Consider the following 27,053-nt stretch of genomic DNA (forward strand, 5'->3'; position numbering starts at 1 on the left):
CTGAGCTGTCAGCACAGAGCCAGACGCGGGGCTTGAACCCATGGACCGCGAGATCATGACCGGGGCCAAAGTTGGATGCTTAACTAACTGAGCCACCCAGGTGCCTCTCTTTTCACTTTTCAAAAATGTGATTACTAGACACACTGCAGTCACACGTGGGGTTTACATCTCTGTTCAACAGGTCTGTACTAGACCCCCTGTATGTGTTAACCATGAATTGATTGAAAAGGATGATGATGTGTCTAAGAGGCAAACCAGCCTCAAACCAGCCTCACTTGAACTCAAATTCCAGACCTGAAGAGTTTCCAATTTCTTTTCCCTACCAACGGAATCCTCCAGTGTCTAACACGGAACCCCAATATTTGGAACAGATCAAAGGAGGGGTGCTAGCTCTGTCTGAGGCATGGCAAGAGGGGGCTCCCTGTCCCCAGTCCCTCCCCTGGTCCCACTTCAGCCCCCAGGGAGCCCCAGGACTTGGGAGAAGGCTGAGAAGCAGTGGACAACAGGGTCCTGTGGATGCACTTTTCCTACGGGCTGCCTCATATTCTCATAAATTCCCTCCTATTCTGCAGTCAGTGAAGCTTGCCCCCAAAGAAACCTAAATACACACATCAGTACCACAGGTGGGGTGACGGACGCCAGGTGGAAAAACCAAGGGGCCCCCTTACTTTTCCTGATGTGCCTCTCCATCCCTACGACCCTCCCAGGGAGCGCCACGCGGGTCCCACATAAGCCCTGTGTTCTTCTTCCCCTGAGCTGAGCCTTGTGGCGGTGGTGGGGGGCCGGGGGTAAGGAGACAGGGAGGGGAAATCTGCAGGGTCTGCTGTTACCTCTTCCAGACAGCGGGCCTCTTCTTGCTGGTTCTCTTTCACAAAGTCTTCCAGAGGATATTTTAGCCGTGGGAATGGTGCGATGGGCCAGTCGAAGGAAGGGATGTCGATCTTGTGAATAGCTTTGGAGTGCGTGGTCGCTAAGCACCCTAGGGAAGCAGGAGGAACAGTCTTGGAAAAGCGGATCGCGGGCAATTCAGGCCACGTCTCGCAACACCCAGGGAAGCCGCTGCCTGCAGTTCCTGTAACGTCCCGAAGCTGACCCCGTGAACCTGTGTGTGCGCGCGTGCGCCCTTGGCTTTCTGATTCATCACAGATTAAGCACGGGCTGTGAAGACACAGGGCCAGGGTTCGAATCTGGCTCTGCCCCTGGACGGACTTAGAATGTTCCTTCCTTGCTGGGCCTCCCTTTCCGTGTCTGCAGAGCAGGACTAACAATCCTCCCCCCGCAGAGAATAGTGTGGAGTCCGTGAGAGACGCGAGGTGGAAACTGCCAAGGTGAAGATTGAAGCCGCCTACTGTGGTTGCTCTTATCTAACAGCCACCTCGGGGTCACGCTGCTCCCTCCTTACCCAGGGTCCTCCCGTGGAACGCGCCCATGAAGGAGAGGATGCTGTACTCGGGGCAGCCGGGGGCCTAGGACCAAGAGACAGTGGTCACATCAGTCACCGCTTTGAGGACTGGAGGACCGTGTTGCGGTCCCCACACACCCACAGAAGTCCATCAGAAGAACCTCAGTCCCTTTGCACGGACAAGTTACACACCGGGTCCCGAGACATCCAGCCCACAGACGTTCTGTTTTGTCAATAAAGTAAAAGTTTTTTTGACTTTTTCTTTTGTTAATTTTAAGTAGGCTCCACACCCAACATGGGGCTTATTGAACTCATGACCCCAAGATCAAAAGTTATATGTTCTACTGACTGAGCCAGCCAGGTGCTCCAGTAAATTTTTTTTTTTAATTTTAATTTAATTTTTTATATGTATATGTTTTTCTTATTTGCGAGAGAGAGAGAGAGAGAGAGAGAGAGAGAGAGACAGAGGGAATGTGAGTAGGAGACGGGCAGAGAGAGAGAATCCCAAGCAGGCTGCACTGTCAGCAGAGTTTGACTCAGGACTTGTTCTCAGGAACAGTGAGATAATGACCTGAGCTGAAATCAAGAGTCGGAGGCTCAACTGACTGAGCCACCTAGGTGCCCCCCAATTTTTTTAATCAAGAGATTTCACTGAACTCTCCAAACTTCTGCCTTCTCACAAATTCCACATAATTTGGGCCCGTTGTAGTCAAACACAAAGGCTGGGCGAGCCGGGCTGCCCCAGGGCCTGACACCTGCCTTCTGCCCTGATGTCACCTGCCTGGGTTGCTGGGGCTGTTGAGTTTTCGGCCCCCATCTCTCGGCCCTTCTAGGGCTGTTGAGTTTTCAGCCTGTCTATGGGCTCTGCAAACTCCTCCTCCTGCAGATTGCCCTGACTTCCCTGCTCCAGGTGGGCCTGGTGCCTCCTGGGACAGGAGGCCGGACCAGCCGTCTCACTGGAAATGCCCCAGGGCTTTGGAAGGGGTCTGTGGGGCTGGGGCCGGAGTGGCTGCCTTTGGGCTCAGGAGGGACGCAGGGACTCCCCAGCGAATGGCACAGCTGCATTATTTCCTGACCCTCCACCTGGCCAGGGAATGAGATGGGTTTTCAGCTGCTTCAGGCACACTACCAGGGACACCACCGCAGAGGCAACCACAGGGCCCAGAGTCGCTGGGAGGCTCACGTAGTGTTTTCTCAGGCTGGCTGATCTCCTCTAGGTCCCTGAGATGCCCCCGGGAGAAGCACCAGGACCCCCAGCCCCAGTAAACTCTGGAATACCCCCCTGTCATTTCCCTTGTTTGTCCCCTAATGCAGCCACTAAATATGAGGAATGGGGTCTAAAAGTGCTGATGGACTAGGATGTCCGTGGGTATCAGATGAGAAGGAGGGAGGGCACCGTCCACTGTTTTTAAAGATGGTCAGAAGAAAAAAAAGAAAATACTTAAGTTTACGGAGGTTTGTATGAACAGAGAGAAAGGGCTGGGTAGATTTGCCCGCAAGAGGTGGATTAGGAACAAAAACATTTAAGGAAGCATGAAAAAAACAAATCTTACCGCCCAGAGGCAAGGCCTGTAAACATGTGAGCGGGATTTCTTCCAGTAATCTGTGCATTTATTTACATGGTTGACAGCACAGCGTCCGTGTAATTTACATTCTCCCGTTTTCACTAAATTACGGCATGCGTGTCTCCAGGCCAAGAAAAACCCTCTGTGACTATTTCTGCACAATACTGTGGATGTATGCAGGGGGGTACTTGAGTTCAGTGGCTCTTGATTCTTTTTTTTTTTTTTAAGCAGCAGACATTTCTGTCTAAATCATAAGCGGGGGAGTGGCCCTCGCTGAAAGGGGGAGGACAGGCCTGCCGGCTGGTGAGCTTGGGATGTACCCACCTCGACCCCTCGCCTCCGGCATTGGCCGCCTTGCTGCCTCTGTGAACTGCTAGGGTTCCATGTGGAACCCCTACACTTAAGTCCTCTTTCCCTGTTACTGGCTGTAAAGACGGGTTTCCAATCTTTTCTGGTTATCGCGACTATAAACACCAGTGGGGTGAACACCCCGGTATATACCTTTGTGTTGACATTTTGAATTATTCTAGAGAATACACTAAAGGCTCCTTAAACAGTCCAAGTCAGGCAGTTGTCCTGGGAAACTGAGGAGTGCTGGTCAGGAAGGGCTCCCCTCAGCCTTGACATGAGGGGAATGGACCCCTCTGTATGACAGACTGTGTCCTTTGCAGTTTGAAGCCCTCTCCCTCAGTGTGATGGTGTTTGGAAGAGGGGCCTCTGGGAGGTGACGAGGGTTGGATGAGGTCATAGGGTGGGGCCCCTGTGATGAGATCAGTGTCCTTACAGGAAGAGACCCCAGAGTTCCTGCTCTCTCGCTCTCTCTCCTGCACACGTTGAGGACACAGCGAGAAGGCAACGTCTACAAGCCAGGCAGAGAGCGTGCCCCAGGGAACCAAATTGATCTTGACCTTGGACTCCAGCCTCCCGAACCGCGAAGAAATACACGTCTGTCGTGTAAGCTGCCCAGTCTGGGTGCGGAATTTGGTTACTGGCACCAAGCTGCGTAAGACCCCTCCTATTTGAGAAGGCCAGGGTCAGCCAGGGCCAGCTGGAGGGACTGTGGTGACTGACCCCCCGCAGCTGAGACCAAAGAGCCCGCTGCCCTTACCTGGTTGATCATGCACGTCTCCAGCTCCTCTTTGGAGAAACCCGTCTGGCCCCTTTCCTTGTTCTGACAAAACAGAAGAGATAAAATCTGAGTGGCTCTGGGGGGACATGGGGCTTCCACTTTGCACTCAGAACCCCCACAAGTGCTTTCTCAAGGCTGACTGGAGATGCCGACCGTTCCGCTTAGGTACTAACACATGAGATTGTTCAGCACACTTGCAGCAAAGTAAGTACACGAATATACAGGTGTGCTATTACTCTGTCCGCAACAACCCAGGGCTGCTAGGATGGGGTCTGTGATGCCGAGGAAAACCCGTGTCGTCGCATCGGGTGACGGCTCTCTGCACCACACCCCAGGGGCCGTCTGGAGAGCCCTGTCCAGGCGGTGGCCCTCTCTGGATTTTGACTGTGGCCAGGCGGGGTGAACAGCTGGACAAGGGGTGAGCGTGTGGCTGGGGGCTGGGTGCGTGTGCACGCGTGTGTGCGTGCATGTGTGTGTGCACATGCTCATGCCCCAAACCTCACCCGGTACCACATGAAGATGGTCTTAAAGGCATTTTCGTTGGAGCAGGAGCCGCAGGACATGGTGATGAGCTGGGACATTCCTTTGGGAGCCACCTGCAGGGAGGGAAACGGCTGTAGGCTTGCTCCATCTGGACTCCCGCTTGGCCCAAGCCAGAGCTGAGCCTTTGCAGGGGTACAGTCTGGGCTGGGGGAGACTGGGCAGGGGTGGGGGGGAACCAGGACCGTCCCCCAGAGCAGCGGGACTGGGGAGAGTGGACAGAGGCTCTTCCAGGGGGTAGAGGACAAGCCCAGGAAGGCCCCGGGGCTGGAGGGGACAGAGGAGAACAGCATGAAGAAAAGCCCAGACTGTCCTGCCCGGTGCAACCGCCATCCCCCGAGGTGCCCATGTTTTACAGGTAGGAAGTTGAGATTCAGAAGGATTTGAATCGTCATAACAACTAAAACCGAACCGTCGGGGAGGGTTGAATCACACGCAATGCTCCTATCGTGGAGCAAATATTCATTTCCCCTGGATCCTTTGTTCCTGCGCACAAGGAGTCCCTTCCTTTCCTTTGAAAGGAAAAGTGAAAATACTCTTCAGGAAAGAAACAGCACAAGAACAAGACCCAAGCAGACACATGGCATCCTCTACCCTTACGGATCTCGGTCCTTTCCTTTCCCCCTGCTGGCATTGCCTCCCCGAGATCGGCTGGCCTTCCCGCAGGGCTGGAGGGCAGGGGATGGGGGGTGAGGATGGGGTTGCTCCCGGGGACTCACCGAGAGCAAGGACTCCCGGAGCTTCTCCACAAAGTTCTCCGGGGGAAGGATTCCGAGGGCAGGTCTGTTGATGAAAGTGCTCTGCAAAAAGGTAGGACACCGAGGGTGACTTCTCCGGCTACTACAGGTGACTACTCCCTGTCGACCAAAGACCAACCAAGCTTTTCACAGCGGGTGTGTTCACACAGGCTCACGGTGTTTCCTAGGGGGTGGGATCGGCCGACCTCCCCGCACTCTCCTGAGAAATCCCCTGGGCTTGCTCTGGGTGTAAAAGACGACTGAGACATTTCTTTCTTTTTTTTACATTTTTTTGTTTTTAATGTTTATTTATTTTTGAGAGAGTTAGAGACAGAATGTGAGTGGGTTAGGGGCAGAGAGAGAGGGAGACACGGAATCCGAGGCAGGCTCCAGGCTCTGAACTGTCAGCACAGAGCCTGATGCGGGGCTCGAACCCACAGACCGTGAGATCATGACCTGAGCCGAAGTCGTATGCTCAACCGACCGAGCCACCCAGGCGCCCCAGACGGAGACTTCTTGGTTGCAATATCGCATTGTAGTTACAGATACTACCACTGGGGGACGGGGGGTGGGGGGGGGGGTGGGTTGTACATGTTGTACTATTTTTTGCAACTTCCTGTGAATTAGAATTCAGTTAGAATTTTATAATTATAATATTATCATCGAACTGTAATGATCATTTTAACAGCCCACCCATCATCATGGCTAAAAAACAAAAAGTGGACGACAGGAGGAATGGGTGAGGGAGCAGGGCCGCCAGAACCCCGGTCACAGCCGGAGGGAACCAAGTTTGGCTCTGGGAGGCAGCTGGCAGGGCTGTTTCTTACAACGATGAACACACACACCCATCACTGGGCAGTTCTCCTCCGAGGTATTTACCCATGCGAAACGGAAGCACACGTCCACACAAAGCCGTGAACGTACGTGCATGTTTACAGTGGATTTTATTTTTATTTGCGCCAAATGTCCCTCTGCTGGGGGAAAGATAAGTAAACTGGTCCCTGCACACTGCGGAACACCAGTCAGCGACGGAACCGACCAATCCGCTGACACGCGGTGACGTGGAGAAACACGGGAGTCTCAAGGTCACGATTCTGCGTGAAAGTGCCCAGAATCAGAGTTGCACACTGGGGACTCCTGGGTCAGTTAAGCGTCCGACTTCGGCTCAGGTCACGATCTCAGGGTTTGTGAGTTCCAGCCCCGCGTGGGGCTCTGTGCTGACAGCTCAGAGTCTGGAGCCTGCTTTGGATTCTGTGTCTCCCTCGCTCTCTGCCCCTCCCCCGCTCACGCTCTGTCTCTCTTTCAAAAATGAAAATAAAACATTAAAAAAAGGAAAAGAGTACACACTGTATGATCCCCTTCATAGGACATTCTGAAAAAGCTAAAACTATAGGGACAGACAACAGCTCCTGGCTGCCAGGGGCTAGGGTGGGACTGAGTACAAATGGGCTTGGGGTAATGTCTGGGTGATGAATTGCTGTTTGGATATTTTTAAAAATTGTGGTTAAAAGAAAAAACAGGTAACATAAAATTTTAACCAACTTAGCCACTTCTTTTTTTTTTAAGTTTATTTATTTTTGAGAGAGAGTAGAGAGAGAGAGAGAGAGAGTGAGCGAGAGAGGCAATGCGCACGTGCAAGCAAGGGAGGGGCAGAGAGAGAGGGAGAGAGAGAATCCCAAGCAGGCTCCGCATGGTCAGAGCAGAGTCTGCTTCGGGGCTCGAACTCCTGAACTGTGAAATCATGACCTGAGCTGTAATCAAGTCGGATGCTCAACTGACTGAGCCCCCGGGCGCCCCACCACCTTAACCATTTCTTTTTTTATTTATTTATTTTTTATGTTTATCTTTGAGAGAGAGAGAGAGAGAGAGAGAGAGAGAGAGAGAGAGAGAGAGACAGCACTAGCAGGGGAGGGGCAGAGAGAGAGGGAGACACAGAATCTGAAGTAGGCTCCAGGCTCTGAGCTGTCAGCACAGAGCCTGACCAGGGCTTGGACTCTTGAACAGTGAGATGACGACCTGAGTTGAAGTGGGATGCCCAACTGACTGAGCCCCCCAGACGCCCACCATCTGAACCATTTCTAAGCATCCAGTTCAGTAGTGTTAAGGATATTGTTGTGCAACCATCCATCCACCTCCAGAACCCTGTCATCTTGCAAAACTGAGATTCTGTTCCCATTAACCACTAACTCCCCGTTCCCTCCTCCCCCGAGCCCCGGCAACCACCCTCTACTTCTCTGGCTCTGTGAGTCTGACGACTCCGGGTGCCTCATAAAGTGGAATCACACAGCATTTATCCTTTGGTGGCTGGCTTCTGTCGCTGAGCATCATGTCCTCAGCGTTCATCCATGTTGTACCGGGTGTCAGAATGCCCTTCCTTTCTAGGAGCTCAGTAATATTCCACTGCATGGATAGATCACACTTTGTTAATCTATTTCTCCATCCACTGATGGACACTCTGGTTTCTTCCACCTTCCCAGCAACTGAACGGTGCTGCTGTGAATGCGGGTGTCTGGGTGTGCCTCAATTTTGGCAGTGACTACATGACTGTGTGTTTGGTGAAACCCACAGAGCTATACAGCACAAAGGATGTGTTTTATTGCATGTGAATTATATTTGAAAAAAAAATGGGGAAAAGGGCATTAAGAGGCAGTGGTGGCTTCGGAATTTCTACCCAGAGCAGGGCTTAGGAGAGCAGTCTGATCAAGGAGCTGGCTACAGCCCTTCAGAAGTGGAATGGGCTGAGTGTGAGAAGAGCAATGTTAGAAAGACCACCTGACTCCTTACATGTTGATGTTTTATTCTAATTTTGATCGATGTGGGTCCAGGGATGTGTTTCCCTCGGCAAGGAAATCAACAGTGCACGCCTGATTCTAAATGGACACTTGCTTCTGATAACCCAAAAGGGAGGGGGGCATGGTGGCCACTGAAGTCAACCTGTCCAGCTGGCCAAGGGTCGGTCAGCCCTTACTGTCACTTCAGAGCAGGAACTCGGGCCAAGGGAGCCAGGGCTTCCAAATTTGAAAAGGGAAATGCAGCTTTTAGTGGGAAATCACCTCACTTTAAAATGCTGGCCAAAATTATCTTTTTTTTTCTTTAAAGTTTATTTATTTATTTTGAGAGAGAGAGAGAGAGAGAGCAGGGGAGGGGCACAGAGGGAGGGACAGAGAATCCCAAGCAGTCTCCGAGTGGACAGTGCAGAGTCTGACATGGGACTCGAACTCAAGAACCGTGAGATCATGATCTGAACAAAAATCAAGAGTTGGATGCTTAACTGACTGAGCCACCCAGGCGGCCCTGGCCGAAATTACCTTAAAATAGCCTCTGGCCAAGGGGCAGTCCCACACTCAGGTAGCTGCGTTCTTGGAGAGAACCGGGACCTGCCTGCTGGCTTCAAATCACAGGCTGCCCACACGACAGGACCTACGCAGAGGCCCACGCAGGATCAAGGGCTCCAAATCTCCCCATGGGCTGGTGCACAAATACTTGCTTTAAAGCGAGGCTGAAGGATAGCATTCAATTCTGGAGACGCTGACCTCAGTGGGGTGAGGCTCCCAGCATTTCATACTCTGACCCGGCTAAGCTCATTTCTCCACCTCCTCTAAAGAAACAATTTCCACCATGGACAAAGGTTATGCATCTAATTATTCAGGTAGCCTGAAAAAGGAGCAACACTCAAAATGCCAACATCAGGTTAAGTAAACTGAAGCACGCTAACTCAAGAGATGTTCTGCGGCTAGTCAAATAGTCTTTCTCTTTCTTTCTTTCTTTCTTTCTTTCTTTCTTTCTTTCTTTCTTTCTTTCAATTTAAATTCAAGTTAGTTAACATAGAATGTAGTATTGGTTTCAGGAGTATAAAATGGTGGGTTTCTTTTTTATGTTTATTTTGAGAGAGAAAAAGAGTGTGGGTGCAAGTTGGGGAGAGGTAGAGATAGAGAGAGAGAGGGAGAGAGAGAATCCCAGGCAGGCTCTGTGCTGTCAGAGCAGAGTCCAACATGGGGCTCGGTCCCATGCAACTGTGAGATCATGACCTTAGCTGAAGTCAAGAGTCAGACACTTAACCAACTGAGCCACTCAGGTGGCCCTAAAATGGTGTTTTTTAAAAAGGTTACAGCTGTCCATAAGGGTTCACTCTTGGTGTCGTACATCCTACGGGTTTTCACAAATGGATAAAGACATGTGTCCATCATTCCAGAAAAGACACAGATGGGAGTGCGGATGGAATAAGACTAGAGCCGTCTTCCCCCTCGAGGTCCAGAGTGCCCTGGGCACGGGTCAGGAAGAGTCTGGGAGGGGTCTGCACAAGGGTAAACAAGGAGGATGGCACAAGAACAGACACTCAGATCAATGGAACAGAATAGAGAACCCAGAAAAGGACCCACAAATGTATGGCCAACTAATGTTTGACAAAGCAGGCAAGAATATCCAATGGAATAAGACAGTCTTTTCAGCAAATGGTGCTGGGAAAACTGGACAGCAACATGCAGAAGAATGAACCTGGTCCACATTCTTACACCATACACAAAAATAAACTCAAAATGGATGAAAGACCTAAATGTAAGACAGGAAGCCATCAAACTCCTCAAGGAGAAAGCAGGCAAAAACCTCTTTGACCTTGGCCACAGCAACTTCTTACTCAACACGTCTCCGGAGGCAAGGGAAACAAAAGCAAAAATGAACTGTTGGGACCTTATCAAAATAAAAAGCTTCTGCACAGAAAAGGAAGCCATTAGCAAAACCAAAAGGCAACCGACGGAATGAGAGAAAATATTTGCAAATGACGTATCACATAAAGGGTTAGTATCCAAAATCTATAGGGAACTTATCAAACTCAACACCCAAAAAACAAATAATCCAGTGAAGAAATGGGCAAAAGACATGAATAGCCACTTCTCCAAAGAAGACATCCAGATGGCTAACAGACACATGAAAAAATGCTCAACATCACTCATCATCAGGGAAATACAAATCAAAACCACAATGAGATACCACCCTACACCTGTCAGAATGGCTCACATGAACAACTCAGGCAACAATAGATGTTGGCAAGGATGTGGAGAAAGAGGATCTCTTTTGCACTGCTGGTGGGAATGTGGTACAGCCACTCTGGGAAACAGTATGGAGGTTCCTCAAAAAGCTAAAAGTAGAACTACCCTACAACCCAGCAATGGCACTACTAGGCATTTATCCAAGGGATACAGGGATGCTGTTTCGAAGGGGCACATGCACTCCAACATTTATAGCAGCACTATCAACAATAGCCAAAATATGGGAAGAGCCCGAATGTCCATCGATGGATGAATGGATAAAGAAGATGTGGTGTGTGTATACACACACACACACACACACACACACACACACACACACACAACACACACACAATGGAGTATTACTTGACAATCAAAAAGAATGAAATCTTGCCATTTGCAACTACGTGGATGGAACTGGAGGGTATTATGCTAAGCGAAATGAGTCAGTCAGAGAAAGCCAAATATCATATGACTTCACTCATATGAGGACTTTAAGACACAGAACAGATGAACATAAGGGAAGGGAAGCAAAAATAATACCAAAACAGGGAGGGGTACAAAACATAATAGACTCTTAAATATGGTGAATAAACAGAGGGTTGCTGGAGGGGCTGTGGGAGGGGGGATGGGCTGAATAGGTGGGGGGCGTTGGTGGGTCTACTCCTGAAATCATTATTGCACTGCATGCTGGCTAACTTGTATGTAAATTTGGGGGGGGAATAAAATAAAATTTAAAAAAATGAAAAAGAAATAAAAATATAATAAAAATAAAAAATAAACTTTAAAAATTAAAATAAATAAAATACTTAAAAAAACAAAACAAAAAACAAGGAAGATCACCAGCAGGTGGGTTTGGTTATAAGAACGGATTGTGCCAAACGCAATGTGGCACCCTGGACTGGATCCCGGAGCCAGACAACGAGCATTACTGGGGAAAGTGGGGAAATCTGAATGCGGTCTGTACTACAGAACGTGCCCTCGTTAATGTCCTAGTTTTGACAAAGGTGCTGTGGAGAGGGAGGTATGGGCACTGGGTGAACTTGGGGAAAGACAGGTGGGAACTGTCTCTGCACCTGCTGTGTAAATCTGAAACTAGCCCACAGCCGAATCGCCCGTCAAAAGTGGGAGGCACTGACTGGGCCTAGAGACTGCTCGGGTACCTCTCTTCTGGACATAATCAGTGCAGTAAACCCAGTGCAAATCCGAATAGCGGCTTCGCTGCATCAGAAGGCCCCAGAATGCGATCTCCTTGGTGGCTTTGGAACTTGCCTTGGACTGCTAGAAACTGGGGCAGATTCATGCTGCTTTTTCTGCTTTGTGACCACATGGGTGAGTCTAGGGTAAGTAGTGGGGGACGGTAACCCTCCTCGCTGTACAACTGGGGAAAGTGAGGAGCAGAGAGGTCCAGCTACCTGCCCCGAGTCACACAGACAAGAAGGGGCAGAAGCATGGCTCCAAGCGGGCTTGCTGACCTCAGATTCCATCCTCTGCCCGACCTGCAGGCAGCATCCGCCTGTAGATGTTGATGCTGCATCTGGATCCGAGTCTGCTTGGTGCAACCCAGAGACTTAGCCGGCCTGTGGGGGCCTTTGCAGGCACCTCCTTGCGGCTCCTGAGAAATCTAGCTCACTGTGAGACCAGGGTCGAGGCGAACTGCCAGCACCGGTTCCGGGGGAAGCAGCTCATGGAGGGGACGGCTGGGATGGCGGGCTGGCCGCCTGACTGCCTATCTGGGACCAGGGAAGATGTGGGGGTGGTGTTCCTGTTCGACAAAGTGTGACATTAAGAACAGAAGGTATCTGGGACTTTGGGTAGTGGGATCCAGTAAGGACAGGTTTCTAGAAGCTTTGCTGTCAGGCTCAGCAGTCCTGAAGTGCAGTGTGAAGGGGATGGGCTTTGGTTTAAGCGGCTGTGCAACCTGGAGCAAGTCACTTAACCTCTCTGGTCTTCACAGTCCTTATCTGCCAAAATGGGGGCTCCTCCCTTGGTGCTTGTCGGCAGCCAGTGAGACGGCAGAGCAGAAGCTGAGGCAGCAACTTAGTCTAGACGAATGGTCAGGAAGGCGGAAAGGCCTGGGGGTCACAGTGATGGCACGTGTCTTACCTGACCAGGTCCCCACTCCCCCATGTCACGGACGTTAGACTGCACCCATCACTCACTGCAATGACTGTGCACTGACCATCGTACAGATAAATGATCACTGTACAAATTGAGGGCACTGTCACGAGTGACCCTGGTGACATAAGAAATTGTAACTGGAGCCCAGAAATTGGATCCAGGGGTCGTGCCTTCATTTTTGCAGCCACGTGAAATAATTATGTTGGAGTATGAGGATCGCATGGCTGGGGGACAAATGGGTTGATCAGCCCCTTCACGGAACCTCAACGGCCTGGCAGGACCCTGCCCTCCACTTGCAAATTACCATCATCACCGAGTGAGTGCACCCCTAGCCAAGAATTTGGAAGACGCAACATGTCGGCCAATGGTCCCCCAGCCTGATGCCCGGGGTGCACCCGGCTTCTCTAAGACCGTGCCGGGGGGCTCCTTTCACTTGCCTAAGCCCAGACTTCTGCAGCAGAATGACGTCAGCAGGGACTGTGGTCCCGATCGATCTAGACCGTGACCTCACCGGCACCCAGAACGGTGCCCGGCATGCAGTAGGTATTCAATCAATAATCAATGACTGAACAAATGTCAAGAAACGAGGCTGAAGCAGCAGGAGCCAGACCGCGAAGGGCTTTGCATCTGAAGCGGGGGAGGTGGGGCGCACTCTGGGGGCCGCGGGTGCAGTTTGGAGGCAGTGAGCGTGGGCCTGACGGGGTGGGGGCGGGCCGGTCCACAGGGGCCACTGGGAAAACGCAAGGTCAGGACAGGTCCCGACAGGGTGAGGGTTGAGAGGTGGGTGGGAGGAAGGGAGGATGAAGCGGCTCCCAGGTTCCTGGCACAGACAGGTGGGGGCAGGGCATCCCTGAAATCAGAATCCCCGAAGTCACGTGTTTTCAGGGAGGATTCTGCCTCTGCAGGCAGCTGACACTGCAAATGTGTGTGACATGTTTGTTGACACATTTTTCCCAGCACCAACTGCCGAGGCATCTGGGATCCGCACAACGTTTCGAAACAAAGCCAGGCTCTAGATGTAAACACACCCGTGGAGCCTCCCCAGTGGCCTCGCCAGGCACCTTCAGAGGGGGACCTTCAGAGGGGGACGCCCTTTCTGCTCCCGCAGCTCCTGAATTTGTGCGTCCCCAAGCCCCTCCCCAGCGGGGCACAGCCATTTGTGAGAAGGGAAATGTAGCTCTTTCCTATTCTTTTCAACTCTGCCAGTTACAAGGGGCTTTAAGCTCGGGGAGTGGGCTCCCAATGCTCTGCGCCCCCCCCCCCCAATCCCTGCTGTCTTAGATTCCTCTTTTTAGGAGTCACACTCCCTGTGCCACCCTGGGTAGGACGAAAGTCCCCCAGGGACACCTGGTGTGGCTGAGGATGTGCAGCAGCAACGAACTCACATGCTACTGGGGGCAGGAACGTCCACAAGCAGCTGGGGACGCTGGCAGGAGCCGCTGAAGCCGCTCTCGTGCGCGCACGGCCATGGGCAGGAGGGTGGCTTGGCCTTGAGTCCCGTGGCCGCGCATGCATGTGTTCCCCGGAGCACACGTGCTCCAACGTTCTAGAAGGATGCAGTCCAAGGGCCCGTCGGCAGTAGCATGAGGTGGTCCCTGGCAGTGCGTGCACACAATGGAAGGCCGTGAAGCCCTGAGAGTGCACGGTCTGCGGCCACACACAAGGATGGACCCCGCAGACGGACTTCGAGGGAAACAAGCCACCGGGCACGCTAAAGACCATGCATGCTGTGGTTCCATGTATGCGGGTAAAGAACGGAGGAAACGCACGTCTGCCGTTAGGGGAAGGGCATCCGGGCAGGGGTGCATGGTGGGGAGACCAGGTGCAATTCATGCATTCCCAACTGGGGTGAGAAACCGCTTCCCCCCTGTGGTGTGGGGAGCACAACCGTCTACACGGTATGTGTTTACCATATTGCAGAGGGATGCTGTAGATGGCACAATTTCTGCCCATCCCGGGACCCAGAACTTGTAGATGCGATTAAGGTTCTTGATCAGCTCAGATGGGGACAGTGTTCTGGATTTTCAGGGTGGGCTGAGTGCAACCACATGAGCCCTTGGCTAAGAGCAGAAACAGGAGGAAGGCAGAGAGGACCGGCCACTGCTGGCTGGAGGACGGAGGGACCGCACGGAAACCATTAGAACGAGGTGCCAGGGACCTGCATGAGCACAGGAGCAGATTCTGCCCCAGAGCCTCGGCTAAGAGCTTCTGTGCGCCTTGTGAGACCCTATGCAGAGCCCGCCAGACCCCTGGCCCACAAAATCCATGCCAAGATACCCGGGTGTTGTTGCAAGCCTCTAAGCCGGCGGTAATTTGCGACGGTAGTAACAGGAAATGTGGCGGCATTAAAACTGCGTGACGGCGGGAACAATTAGGAAAATCGTGTCTAAAAGGGCTCCTTAAGGAAGTGATAACAAAGCAGAACTGAGACAATTCACTGAGCAGTGTGCTCGGGGCTGGAAGGGATGCGCGCTTCTGCGCGGGTTATATCCAGTGTGACTGTTCAGCAGCTTCCTGCCCCTCTCCTGCAGGGGTGCTCGCCTCGGGGCCCCTCCACCCCCTCTTTTCCACTAGGGGCACCTGGCAATGTCTGCAGACAGGTTTGCTTCTCAGAGCTGAAGAGGGATGCTGCTGGCACCGAGCAGGTGAGAACCTGCTCACAGGTTCTCTCCCTCGCAGAGAACCACCTCTGTAACCATCACCAGTGCCGAGGCTGACATCAGCCTGTGTGGTCCCTAAATCTGCACGCTGTCAGGTCCCTCCAGCTTGGCTCTGGCCACGCTGTCCTCTTTTACTCCTCAGCCTCGAAGCTGCTCTCCCACCTTCTCCCCTCTCCCTGCAGGGGCCCTGGAGGCACCTCCTCCTTCAATCTCAGCTCAAAGGTCACTTCCTCGGAATCCTTCCCTACCCCCCCGCCCCCCGCAATCCCCCAAACCCCCAGCTCCTGTGGGTTTAACTCCCAGCACCTCCTCCTGCTGTGTGACCTCGGATAAATACTTAACCTCTCTGTGCCTCAGTGTCCTCATCTGTAGGATGGGGATGACAGCAGAACCTGCCTCACAGACTTGTCAACATCACAGCTGTGAAGTGGTGAACATGGTGTTTGGCACATACTATGGTCTCAAAAAATGTCCACCGTTGTCACCACCGTGACTGTTTCGCGCCCACACAGCACTGTTTGCCTCTCTCTGTAGCACTTAATATGGATGCAATTTGCTACTTACCTGTGTGGTTACCTACTGCCTCTGTGGGAGTGGGCACTGTGTGGCTTTGCTCACCAAGGATTTCAAGTGCCTAGCATATAGTATGTGCTCAATAAACATTTGTGGAAAGAATGAATGAATGAGCGAGTGAATGGGGTATTTCCCAAGGCTGCCCAATGACACTCTAGATCTCCATGAACACTGTGTAACCCGGGACTCACCGCGTTTTGAGGCTGTTGGACCAGCTTCAGGAGAGCAGGGTGGCTGTAGCCTGTGGAGAGGGGGCACGGTTAGGGTCTTGGTTAGAGGCCCGCACGGCACACAGTGTCCCTGTGCCCCTCCCCCACACCTGCCCCTCCCTTCACAAGGGGCCCTGTTATCTCTTGCAGACAACAAGACCCACTCCTCGGGTCCACCCAGACCTCTGGACTTAGAATCACTCAGGCTGCCGCCGGAAACCTTCACCAAATTCTCTCGTCAATCCTGAAACCCGGGTGTGAGCCCTACCGGGCTAGAACCCTAGACAAGGCAGTGAACGAAAGGTTAAGGCACATTCAGGACCGGGGCTGGGAGTGCTTCCCCGGGCCAGTGTGATGAACCATGGCCCTCACCTTCTTCCCAGGGCCGCTGCTAGAGTCGAATCAGGAACTGAGCATGTCAATGATGCAGTCTGCAACCCTGTGACATGCACGCCTGACCCTTCGTGCGTTTGCTGCTTCCTGGAGCCCCGCTGCCTCGACTGCCCAGCACGAAAGGGCTTAGGATACCCCTTGACTCAGCAACTGCCCTGCTATGAATTCGCCCTCCGCACGCGAATGTAGACTAACGCACAAATCTTAACCATGACGCTTCAATATCTCCAGGCCCAAAAGCAACCTAACACACGCCAAAAGCCCTAAACCAAGAGAAAGCCTGTGATACTCTGTCAGCAGGAGCCTTTATCGGAAAGGAGGGAAACTCACTGGGGCCAGAGCGCCCCGGCCTCAAAGCCTGTGCTTCTAGTTTCTGTTCCTCGTTCCCAACGCTGGCTGTGACTCCCGCGGGATGGCCAAGTCTGTGGGGGGCGCGCGGGGGCCACAGAGGTCAGGAGACCAGACTGGAAGACCCTCCAAGGCAGTGGCCAAATGTGCCGCTCAAAGGACAGCAGGTGAACGATGAATGACATGGGGATCTGTGACACGGCGAGAGCCTGGAACTTTCGCAACAGGAGAGACCTATTTTCTTTAAACCAACTCACTTTTTAGTTTAGATACACTTGCTCTGAAAGGAGAGAGGCCCGCCCGAGGCTCTGGGCCTGGGGCCCGCTCTGGCCTGTGAGAGGAGAGGAGGCTAGCAACCTCAGAGGGGAGGGGAGGCCCCAGTGTCACCCCGGGCAGACTTTCTCCTCTGCGGCATAGCAGAGTGAAGGGGCTTGAAGAGCCTTGTGGTTTCACTCTGCCTGGTGGGAGGAGGGTGGGCCCCGGGGGGGGTGGGCGGAGGGGACCTGGTGTCCCAGGGGACAGAGCTGTGAGCAGCCTCTCTGATCTCCCACCCAACTTCTTGGCCTGCTGGGCCCACAGCTGCAGGGTGTCTGTTAGTCAAGGAAGCAGGCTTCTGTGGGTTTTTTCCAACCGTACTGTGGCCAGAGGCTTTCAGTTCTGGTTCTTTATTGTGCTGCCTGGGTGTTTATGACTTTCTTGCCTCAGTAGATAAGCCAGTTCCAGGGAAATCTTACTAAGTCACAGGTGCAGCCTGTCTTAGTGGCTTCAGAAGGAGAGATGAGAGCAAAGCCAGTCCATATGGATCAGGAAAACCCACGCTTGAGCTTTCAAAGCCGTGGGACCCCCACACTGCAGGGCAGGGGTGGCCGTCTGCGAGGTGGCTATCACAGGAATAAACTTAGAAGGCAGACACTGTTTGGTTCAAATCCTTGGGCTCCCTGGACATGCTGGGCAGACCCCATGGCCTCTTGAAACCTGGTCCCCGTGGACAAGGTGGAGACGATGATGAAAGGCCCAATGTCATGGGGCTGCTGCAGGGGTCTAACGGGATAATGTGTAAGGTGCTCAGGAATGTGCCTGGCATCTGGCACATCCCCAGTAGTGGCCAGTTAGAAAAAAATCCCATCAAAGACTAGAGATAGGGGAAGAAAATGGCCGCAAGAAAACTTTCACAGCTCCCAGTATTTTCCCAACTTGTGCCGGCCTGTTCCCCAGGACCCCACACGTTTGGCGGCCGGCTGGGGTTGAGAAGTGAGGGAGGCCCTCGGGGGCTTGGAGGGGGGGCAGGGAGGAGCCAGCTGGGAAGAGAATGTCCTGCAGCCCGTGGCCGATACATGGCAGAACCGGGATCTGACCCTGAGAACTACAGCCTGGCCCTTCCACTCCGACACAGAGCACGGACCGGGTTGTGCAAATCACAGAACCCCAGACACCTTCAGAGGCCAAAGCATCTCTGAATGATGGGCTTCCCAAAAAGAACGAGTCACCTTAGTGTCTAATCGCATCTTAACAGGAAATAAACAGGGGCTGGCATCATGCACCAAGGGACAGGCTTCACCAGACGAGACGCTTAGCCCACAGACCACTAAGCACAGCAGCAACCTGCGTGTCTGAGTCAGCCCTACGTGCCCCGCGTCTGCCGCGCCCTCCTCTGGCAGCGAGCCCGGAGGTGAGCCTGGTGAGGCAGACGCAGCCGTGGCCCCCCACTACTCACCTTGACTAGGCGGCCACCCCTCTCCTGGCTGCCCACGTGGGGGTTGGGAATGGCTCCAGCCACCTCCTTCTCTGGAAATCTGCCCTTGGTGAATGGAAGCTCCTTTGCCCAAAAGATGAGCCACGTGCTTCCTTCTGGCAGCTAATGGGCAATGACTGACTAGCACTGGGTACAAAAAGGCCAGCCTCTTTGGCACAGTCTGGGACCAACTCTAGGGTGCAATTCATGCTCCAGAACCACCCCCCACGCCCCATTGTGGGATCAGGCCGTGGCTAGTCTCTGGCTGAAACCTCATCCTTCTTACCCTTCCCTGCCTCCCCAGTCTCCTGAGAGTGTGCCCTTAATAAGCGACTTGCACAGAACCCCTGCCTCAGGCTCTTCTTCCAAGAGACCCAACCTAAGACAGCTGACATTGGAGGCTGTGGTCCCGCAGACCTGGGTTCACGTCCTGGCCATGCTTCCCCCGCAAGCTGCATCAATCCCCTCTCTGAGCTTTGCTTATCTATCAACAAAATGGGGGTATTAATACACACTCACCTTGCGGGTTTTCCAGGAAGAATAAATAAGAGAAGACATCTAAAGTCCCTATGATAGACCCTCTACCCATGACTTGTTCTTTTTCTCTGCCCTTGAGGAAAGAGTCTGGCAACACACAGGGATGGGGCTGCTGGAGGGAGCAACTAAAGTCAGGACAGCCACAACTAACGGAGAGAGGACATACATCCAAGGGTGGATTTCCCAGCTCTTACCTATGGGGACAGAGGAAATCTGGGAGTAAAGGTCCAACATCCGGTTGCCATCCACATCAACCAGGTAATTGCCTCGGCTCTCTTCGTAATTGCAGAAAAAATGCACAGCATCTGCATTCTTGGGGAAAGTAGAGACTGGTTCAGGATCGCTACAATCCCCTAGACTCCCCATCTTTTGGGATGAAGCTTGAACTGGTGAGGTAAGCCATGTTTTGTCCATTCTATGGTCACACAGAGGGTGTATTTGGTTGCTTACACGAATGGTTTGCTTTATAATGGTTTATTAAGCTGTGAATTAGTATTTTATGAGTTTTTCTGTATGTGTTTTATATATCATAGCAACAGAAGGTTCAGATATAAATCTGAAGAAGATTCTGATGTTAAGGTATACATGGTAAGCATTAGAGCAACCACGAAGAAAACTGAAAAACATATAGTAACTATGAAAGAAACGAAAATGGTACATTAGAAGATATCCACTGAATGTAAAAAAAAAAAAGGAGGAACAAAAAATATGAGACACATAGAGAACAAAAGGTAAAATGGAAGATGTAAATACCACCATATAGGTAATACATTAACTGTGTGCACATGAAACAGCCCAATAAAAAATCAGAAACTGTCAGACTGGATAAAAAGATACAACTATATGCTGTCTACATGAGACATACTTTTGATTCAAGGATACAAATATGTTGAAAATAAAAGGATGGAGAAGGGTACATGATTCTCACAGCAATCCTAAGAAAGCTGAAATGGTTTATACTAATCAGACAAAATCACCTGTAAAACAAAGAAACAAAAATGCTTCTGGAGGTGAAGTCCACTAAGAAGATATAACAATTATAAACACGTAAGCACCCAATAACAGAGCCCCAAAATACAGGAAGCAAAAATGGGAAGCATATAAGAAAAATATAGTTATAAGAGAATAGCTGGAAAATTTAATATTTGGTTTTTGATAGTGTATAGAACAACCAGGCAGAAGATTAGCAAGGAAGGGGAGCCTGGGTGGCTCTGTCATTTAAGTGTCACACTTCGGCTCAGGTCATGATTTTGTAGTTCGTGGGTTCCAGCCCTGTGCTGGGTTCTGTGCTGACAGCTTGGAGCCTGGGGCCTGCTTAGGATTCTGTGTCTCCCTCTCTCTCTGCCCTTCCTAGTTCTCTGTCTCTCTCTCTCAAAAATAAAAAAACATTAAAAAATTAAAAAAAAAAAAAAAGAAGATTAACAAGGAACCAGGACTGGAACAACACTCTCAACCGACAGATCCCACAGACACTTTTACAGAACACTCCATCCAATAGTGGTAGAGTACATGTTGTCCTCAAGTGCCTGGGGAATATCTTCCAAGACAGACCATATAAAAGCCTCAGTGAGAGGACTGCATTCACACAAAATATATTTTCCAACCACAACAGAATGAAATTGGAAATGAGTAACAGAAAGGAGAAGCTCACCAAAAAGTGGAAATTAAACACCACATAAGTAACAAATGAGTCAAAGAAGAACTCACAAGGGAAATTAGAAGCAAAAAAACAAAAAAGGTTTAGAACAAAGTTGCATTTTTTTTTTAAAGAGCCAGCACAGAGGAAGTGTGTCTCTCAGCTAAGTCATAACCAAGAAGCTTGGAGGGTGAGCTCATCCTCACTTACCTGAATCATATTCAGCTGTTTCATTAACTCCTGCAGGCAAGAAAAACAAAGCATTAGAGCAAGGACACACTCTTGCCCAACTAGCTTCAAGTCTTTCATATCTTCCCAGGTCTTGGGGTGTCTCCCCCTCCCCCACCACTTATACCAATCACTTCACAGTCAATTAGCCAACAATATTATAAATATTTAAAAATTGCTTAATATAAATAATTGGCAGGAAACTATTCCTGCCAGTTACATTACCAGGGATTTAGCAACTTGGAAAATAATAATAAAATAAACTAAAATATTTAACACAAAAAAAAACTTAAGCAAAAGGGGTTTATCTGGTGCTCATAAAAGCATAGGTTCCCCTTTTATTTTGGGGGGAAAAAGGCTTTAACACCCTGTTAGAAAATATAAAATCAACTGAAAACAGAAACTTGCACATCAAAGAACGATTTGTAATTATAATCTAAACACTCCATAAACCACATGCACATATAGAAATTGGGAATTATAAATTGGGAATTGGGACCTAGTTCCTTTGCTATTACAAGTATTTAATCTCTAAAAATAATCCAGCCTAAAGTCAACCAATAGCAATGACAAGAATATAAAAAATTATTCCAGGTACTTCTCCACTATGAAATGAAAATCTGCCTCTCCTCCATAGAAATATGCATGAAAAAGTCTCTCCTTCGGTTAGCAAAACACTATCAAAATAACTACAATCACTTGCGTTAATACAAAGATTTCTGGATTTATAAAGTGGTTGCAATGACAAAAGGCCTATCTTTTTTTTTTTTTAAACAGGAGAAAAGCATACAAATTTAAGTTTTATATGACATGGGAGTCTTCACAAGGAAATGAAGACTGGAAGGAACAAGTTAGAAACTTGTTAGAACACTAGTTAGAAACTAACATTTTTACATTAGTTTCGATAAGAATGGACAGTCACGTAGAAACACGGTAGGTTAAGGAGTATGTAGTAATTATAATCAGCACTGTCATCTTCTAAAAAATTCATTTCTGCTTGTTGCTGGAAGATATAGATGCCAAATGACTTTTGTGCCCACAAAACTGCTAAACTCTCACGTTCATCTCAGTAAGTTATATACATGTTCTTTTGAATTTCTTTTTTTTTTTTTAATTTTTTTATTCTTAAGTTAGTTATCGTGCAGTGTAGTCTTGGCTTCAGGAGTAGAACCCAGTGATTGATCGCTTACACAGGACACCCGGTGCTCATCCCAAAAAGTGCCCTCCTCAATGTCCATCACCCATTTACCCCATCTCTCCACCCACCTCCCCTCCAGCAACCCTCAGCTTGTTCTCTGTATTAAGAGTCTCTTATGGTTTGCCTTCCTCTGTTTTGATCTTATTTTTCAAAAAGGGGCATCTTCTGACAGTAAAAAAAAAAAAAAAAGAAAAAAAAGTGACACTGCAGATAAAATCTGCTAAACCTGCAGAGAAAAGAGCCAGTGTGTATTAAAAAGGTTTACACTGCTGTTTTTTAGGTGCAAACATTAGAAATAATATTGTACATCACAACACAGAGTCAAGGTTAATCAGCCTCCTGAAGTGTGTAATATGCAGGCTTTGTAGTATCTTTGAGGAGAAGTCCCAGCCTCCCTCATCAGACTTGTCTTGTGCCTCTTCCATCTCACACAATAACATCTATCCCAGTGTGTCTCATATGCCACGTCCTGTCACCCTGCACACCTCTCTCCACCGGGTCTACAACAGAATGCACTCCTCTGGTGAATTCTTCCTTTTTATCCTTCAAGGTCAAGACCAAGGGCCTTTGCTACCCTCGCCCTCCGCCATCTAGCATTGCCATCTGACTTGGTTTCAAGGTCAAGAGAATGAGGTAGGAGTGGTGGCAGACCGGAGTGGAGCCTAGACCTCATGAGACTCCTCGTGCGGTCACCTCTGCCATCACCGTGAGGACGAGCCTGGCCCCACTTGCTGGAGGATGCTAGAGATGTATGGAGCAGCACCACGTCACTGCACTGGCCAAGACAAGCTTAGCCTAGATCATCCCACAGTGGCCAGTCATCACACAGGCACATAGATGGACCCACCAGAGCTGCCTGGCTAACTCCCAGTGAACCCTAGATGCAGTAGCAAGCTGTATGCTACGGAGGTTTTGTGCTTGTTTGTTACACAGCAGTATTGTGACAACAAATAACAGATACATCTCCCCTGAGAAGCCTTCTTTGACTTGTTATGGCAGAATGTCTTGGAACTCTAGTGGTAAGCTCTCTGAAAGCAGCTAAGAATACAGGTCTCTAAGCTCGGCTGTGTTCTTGCCTCATGGACCCTTCTCACTCTGTTCTTAAGGACACCACTCAAGTGTGCTCAACTCACCCGAGATCTAGGCCCAGGGACTTCGGTCTTCATCAGGGGCCCGTCATAATCAAATTCGACGTCGATTTTGGCTGCGGCCTGACTGATGTGTCTGGAGCCTGGCAGTAAAGAAAGTTGATGAGGATCCCTGGAGACGGTAGATATGAGAATTCTGCCCTAACAGATGCCCAACGACCCCAACGGAAGCCATGCCAGGACCTCAACCCCATCTGAGCCAGACCACCCACAAACACAGAGTCTGGCCAGACCTGGGCACCACCAAAACACTGAGGATTCTAAAAAACAGGAAATCCCAGTGCTAGTGAAGTTGTAGGCAAACAGGCATTCTCATGTCCCGTTGGCGTGAGTACCAGCTGATGCTGCCTTCCTATTCCTTTCGACTGAGGCATCTCCTTTCAGGGTTCATCCTAAGAGAATGACGGGACCAGTACACAAAAATGTAGGTTAAAATATTCATCCTAGTACTGTCTTTTAACAAAAAGAGAAAACAGTGGAGGGCAGCTAAACAGACTATGACACCTTCCACCATTTCGTGGACAAGGAACATCAGGTATCTGTTCATGGTACTGAGGTGGGCAGTTTGAATATTTATGGACATGGAAAGATGCCCGCAGCATTAGCATGTGAAAGGTCAGATTATAAAAACTACCCAAATTTTGTCAAAATTTAATCTGTATGCAAGTGTATAGCCAAAAGTACATAGAGACCAGAGTTTCTCAGCAGCACCACTGCCATTTGGGTCCAGATAACTCTGTTGGGGGGTCGTCCTGTGCCCTGGAGGATGTTTGGCTGGATGCCAGCATCACCTCGCCCTGAGTTGTGCCCCGAGTTGTGACATTCAGAAATCACCTGGGAGTGAATAATCAAATGGCTCAATACAGGCGGTCCCCACTTACAGATGCTTTTTATTAAAAAATAATAATAAGTGTTGGGTACAAGTCACTTGGTTGAGATCCTTTTCACACTTTTGCATGGTAATAAATGTAGAGAGGGGAGTTCCCAGGCTAGACCCGCAAGGCTTTTGAGCTCAGCATGTTGCTGAAGTAAAGGGCAGTCTTAATCCCAAGTCTTTTTAAAAATAATTAAAAATGACATTTATCATTTTTGAGAGAGCGTGAGCAGGGGACGGTCAGAGAGAGAGGGAGACACAGAATCTGAAGCAGGCTCCACACTCTGAGCTGTCAGCACAGAGCCCGACGCGGGGCTCGAACTCACAAACCGTGGATCATGACCTGAGCTGAAGTTGGACACTTAAGGTCACCCAGGCGCCCCTAAAATGTTTTTATTTTAAGTTTATTTATTTATTTTGAGAGAGACAGAGAGAGTGTGAGTGGGAGAGGGGCAGAACGAGAGAGAGAGAGAGAGAGAGAGAGAGAGAGAGAGAGAGAGAATTCCAAGCAGGCTCTGAGCTGCCAGCACAGAGCCCAACGCAGGGCTCTTTCCCATGAATGGTGAGATCATGACCTGAGCCAAAACCAAGAGTCGGATGCTTAACTGTCTGAGCCCCCCAGGCGCCCCCCAGGCTTGATCCCTTACTGAAAGACAGCTGTGGAGAACCGACCATGGTAAGTGTGGGGTGACTAACCGTCAGTAACCCCTAGAGATCCCTTCAACGTCCCTGCTCGTCGTTGGCCTTCCCAGGACGTATGTGGCAACTGGGAAATGTTCCCTCTTCTTTCTTGGCACCTCCCATTAGACTGGGGAATAACTAGACACTGTATTATCGTTTCCTTTACATAAGAGAGAAAACCAAAACTCAGAGAAGCAAAGAACTGTTCTAGGATAGGTCTCTCCCTCCAGCCCTCTCTGTCACGCACGCGCGCGTGCACACACACACACACACACACACACACACACACAGCGTGCCAAGCCATACAAAGCAATGATATGAAAAAACCTATTTAAATGCATTCTTAATTTTCCATAATTGCTTTGGATATCAAAGAGGGTTTTTGAATTAATTATGTAACACAATGGAACCCTGTGAACGTAAAGTCCAGTTAGAATCCAACGCTGCCCTTATTTCAAGGCATGAGGCAGCCGGCTTTTATTGTCTTCTGTTTGATCTTAAAATGAAAAGGGAGTCCCTCCAGAGTCTGTTCCATTAGCAGAGAGCTAAAAGGTCGTGGAACATACTGATGACTTCTTTTTTACATTAAGCTGTTTATTTCTTCCTTGGCCAGAACTCAGGGCTACAGGTCAAGACCGATTCCAGCTAGACCTGCATAACACGGGGACGTGTGTTTGGATAAAAACAGTTCTTAACTGGTGCTGATCCTGCTTTGTTTCCAGTAAGGGGGAGAGTGCAAAGTTCAAAGTTTGCAAGTTATCCTCCAATGAGGACACGTAAGTCCTCTCTTCCTTCTCCAGAAAAGTGTCCTGACGCCATGCTGCGGCAGTCAGATGTCCCGGGGTCTGCAAGATGGAAATGCTGGCCCCGGAAGCAGGTCCCAGTGGGAGCTGTGGCTGAAAGGGTCTCAGGGGAATGACGGGGTGAGTGGGGTCTTGTGGAGCTACAAGTATGGGGATGCCGAGGCTGCGGGCAGACGCAGGGCGGGGAGTGGAGAGAGGGCGAGAACCCGTCCCTGGGGATTGGGGATGGGTCAGGCACGAGATGGGGAAGCTGAGGGCCAGGTGCCAGGCAGACAGGTCTGTACCGAGAGCTGCATTGGTTCCTTCCATGTGCCAAGTCTTCGCGGGTGTGGATGGAAGAGGGCCCAGGGGCTCTGGGCAGAGATCCTGGAAACTACAGCCCAGTACGTTTGCTGGGTTCGTGCTATCGAACAAGGGGAGACGGAGTAGCAAACACAGATTCAGCATCTACTGCGTGCTAGGCAGGCAGACTCCCATCTCCCATCTGTGTTAATCCATCCACAACCCTCTCAAGTGATGGTTCTCAGGTTACAGATGAGGAGCAGAGAGGTGAAGCGACTTTCCCAAGGCCACACAGCTAGTGAGTAGCAGAGCCCCCATTTGAACCCAGGTCCAATGCTTTTGCCTTTCCTACACTATCTCAACTTCGACCTGTAGAGGAAAATAGCCAAATTCCAATACAAAGAATGTTCTCCTAATGATAATACATAGTGCCACAAGCCATGAGAAGAAAGAGCACAACTTAAATTCCCTGGGATCGCTTCCATCAAGTCACATGAGCAGAGAGGCATGTGACTCTGCGTGCCAGGCCTCGTCCTGAGCACTGCACACGGACTGCCTCACTTAAGCTTGAATCCCCTCTGGGAGGTAGGTGTTGCGATTGCTCCCATGTTACGGAAGCAGACACTGAGGCCCAGAAAGGTCAACTAATCTGCCCACGGTCACGCAGCTAGTAGGCGGCTAGGCTGAACATTTGACCTCTCCTGTCCCAGATGCTCCGAGTCTAAGTGACGCTGTTCACGTCATCTTGCGCCGGTCTTTGAAATGAAACGTTTATACTGAACCATCCGGCATTTTCACTCACGAATGACACAGCACAGCCGGGAGAGCCGGCACGGTGGGGAAGTCCAGCCCAGCCCTCTGCCTCTGAAACGAGGCCGGCCACCCTCGCGGCCTTGACCAACTGGAGTCAATGTTTAACTCCAAGCTATAGAAACAGCCATCAGATGCGTTTAATGTTCTCTTGATCTTTATACTGAGAGTAATAAATGGATGCTGTTTTCCCAAACAGCAAGGGCTCCATATGTGAGCCAGGCCAAAGTCAAGGTCAAGTTCAATCGGAGTTGGGTGCTCTGCTCTTCTTTTAAAAAATCTCCCCCTCCCCAACTGTCCACCCCATTTACTTTTTTTTTAACCAATTAAGATCTGTAACTTTAATAAACATCTGGAGAATACCAGTAGCCTACATTGCTATATTCCATGCTGTCCCGGAGAAGTGTCGTTCCGTAGAATCCG

At 50.2% G+C, this 27,053-nt stretch overlaps 1 protein-coding gene across 3 annotated transcripts in view; it reads right to left on the reverse strand.

Moving 5' to 3' along the window:
• Window positions 1-27,053, reverse strand: part of ABAT (4-aminobutyrate aminotransferase) — a 90,914-nt gene that overhangs the window by 11,579 nt on the left and 52,282 nt on the right. For all 3 annotated transcript variants that reach the window (XM_047838733.1, XM_047838734.1, XM_047838732.1), the window contains 9 exons: window positions 23,166-23,263; window positions 20,817-20,846; window positions 19,165-19,282; window positions 15,943-15,992; window positions 5,356-5,436; window positions 4,600-4,692; window positions 4,076-4,138; window positions 1,403-1,466; window positions 831-979 (listed from right to left, as the gene is read on the reverse strand). In XM_047838733.1, the coding sequence (XP_047694689.1) occupies window positions 831-979; window positions 1,403-1,466; window positions 4,076-4,138; window positions 4,600-4,692; window positions 5,356-5,436; window positions 15,943-15,992; window positions 19,165-19,282; window positions 20,817-20,846; window positions 23,166-23,263 (746 nt within the window). The remainder of the gene's footprint in view (window positions 1-830; window positions 980-1,402; window positions 1,467-4,075; window positions 4,139-4,599; window positions 4,693-5,355; window positions 5,437-15,942; window positions 15,993-19,164; window positions 19,283-20,816; window positions 20,847-23,165; window positions 23,264-27,053) is intronic.

The sequence above is a fragment of the Prionailurus viverrinus genome, chromosome E3 (assembly GCF_022837055.1).
Source record: "Prionailurus viverrinus isolate Anna chromosome E3, UM_Priviv_1.0, whole genome shotgun sequence".
NCBI classification, from domain to species: Eukaryota; Metazoa; Chordata; class Mammalia; order Carnivora; family Felidae; genus Prionailurus; species Prionailurus viverrinus.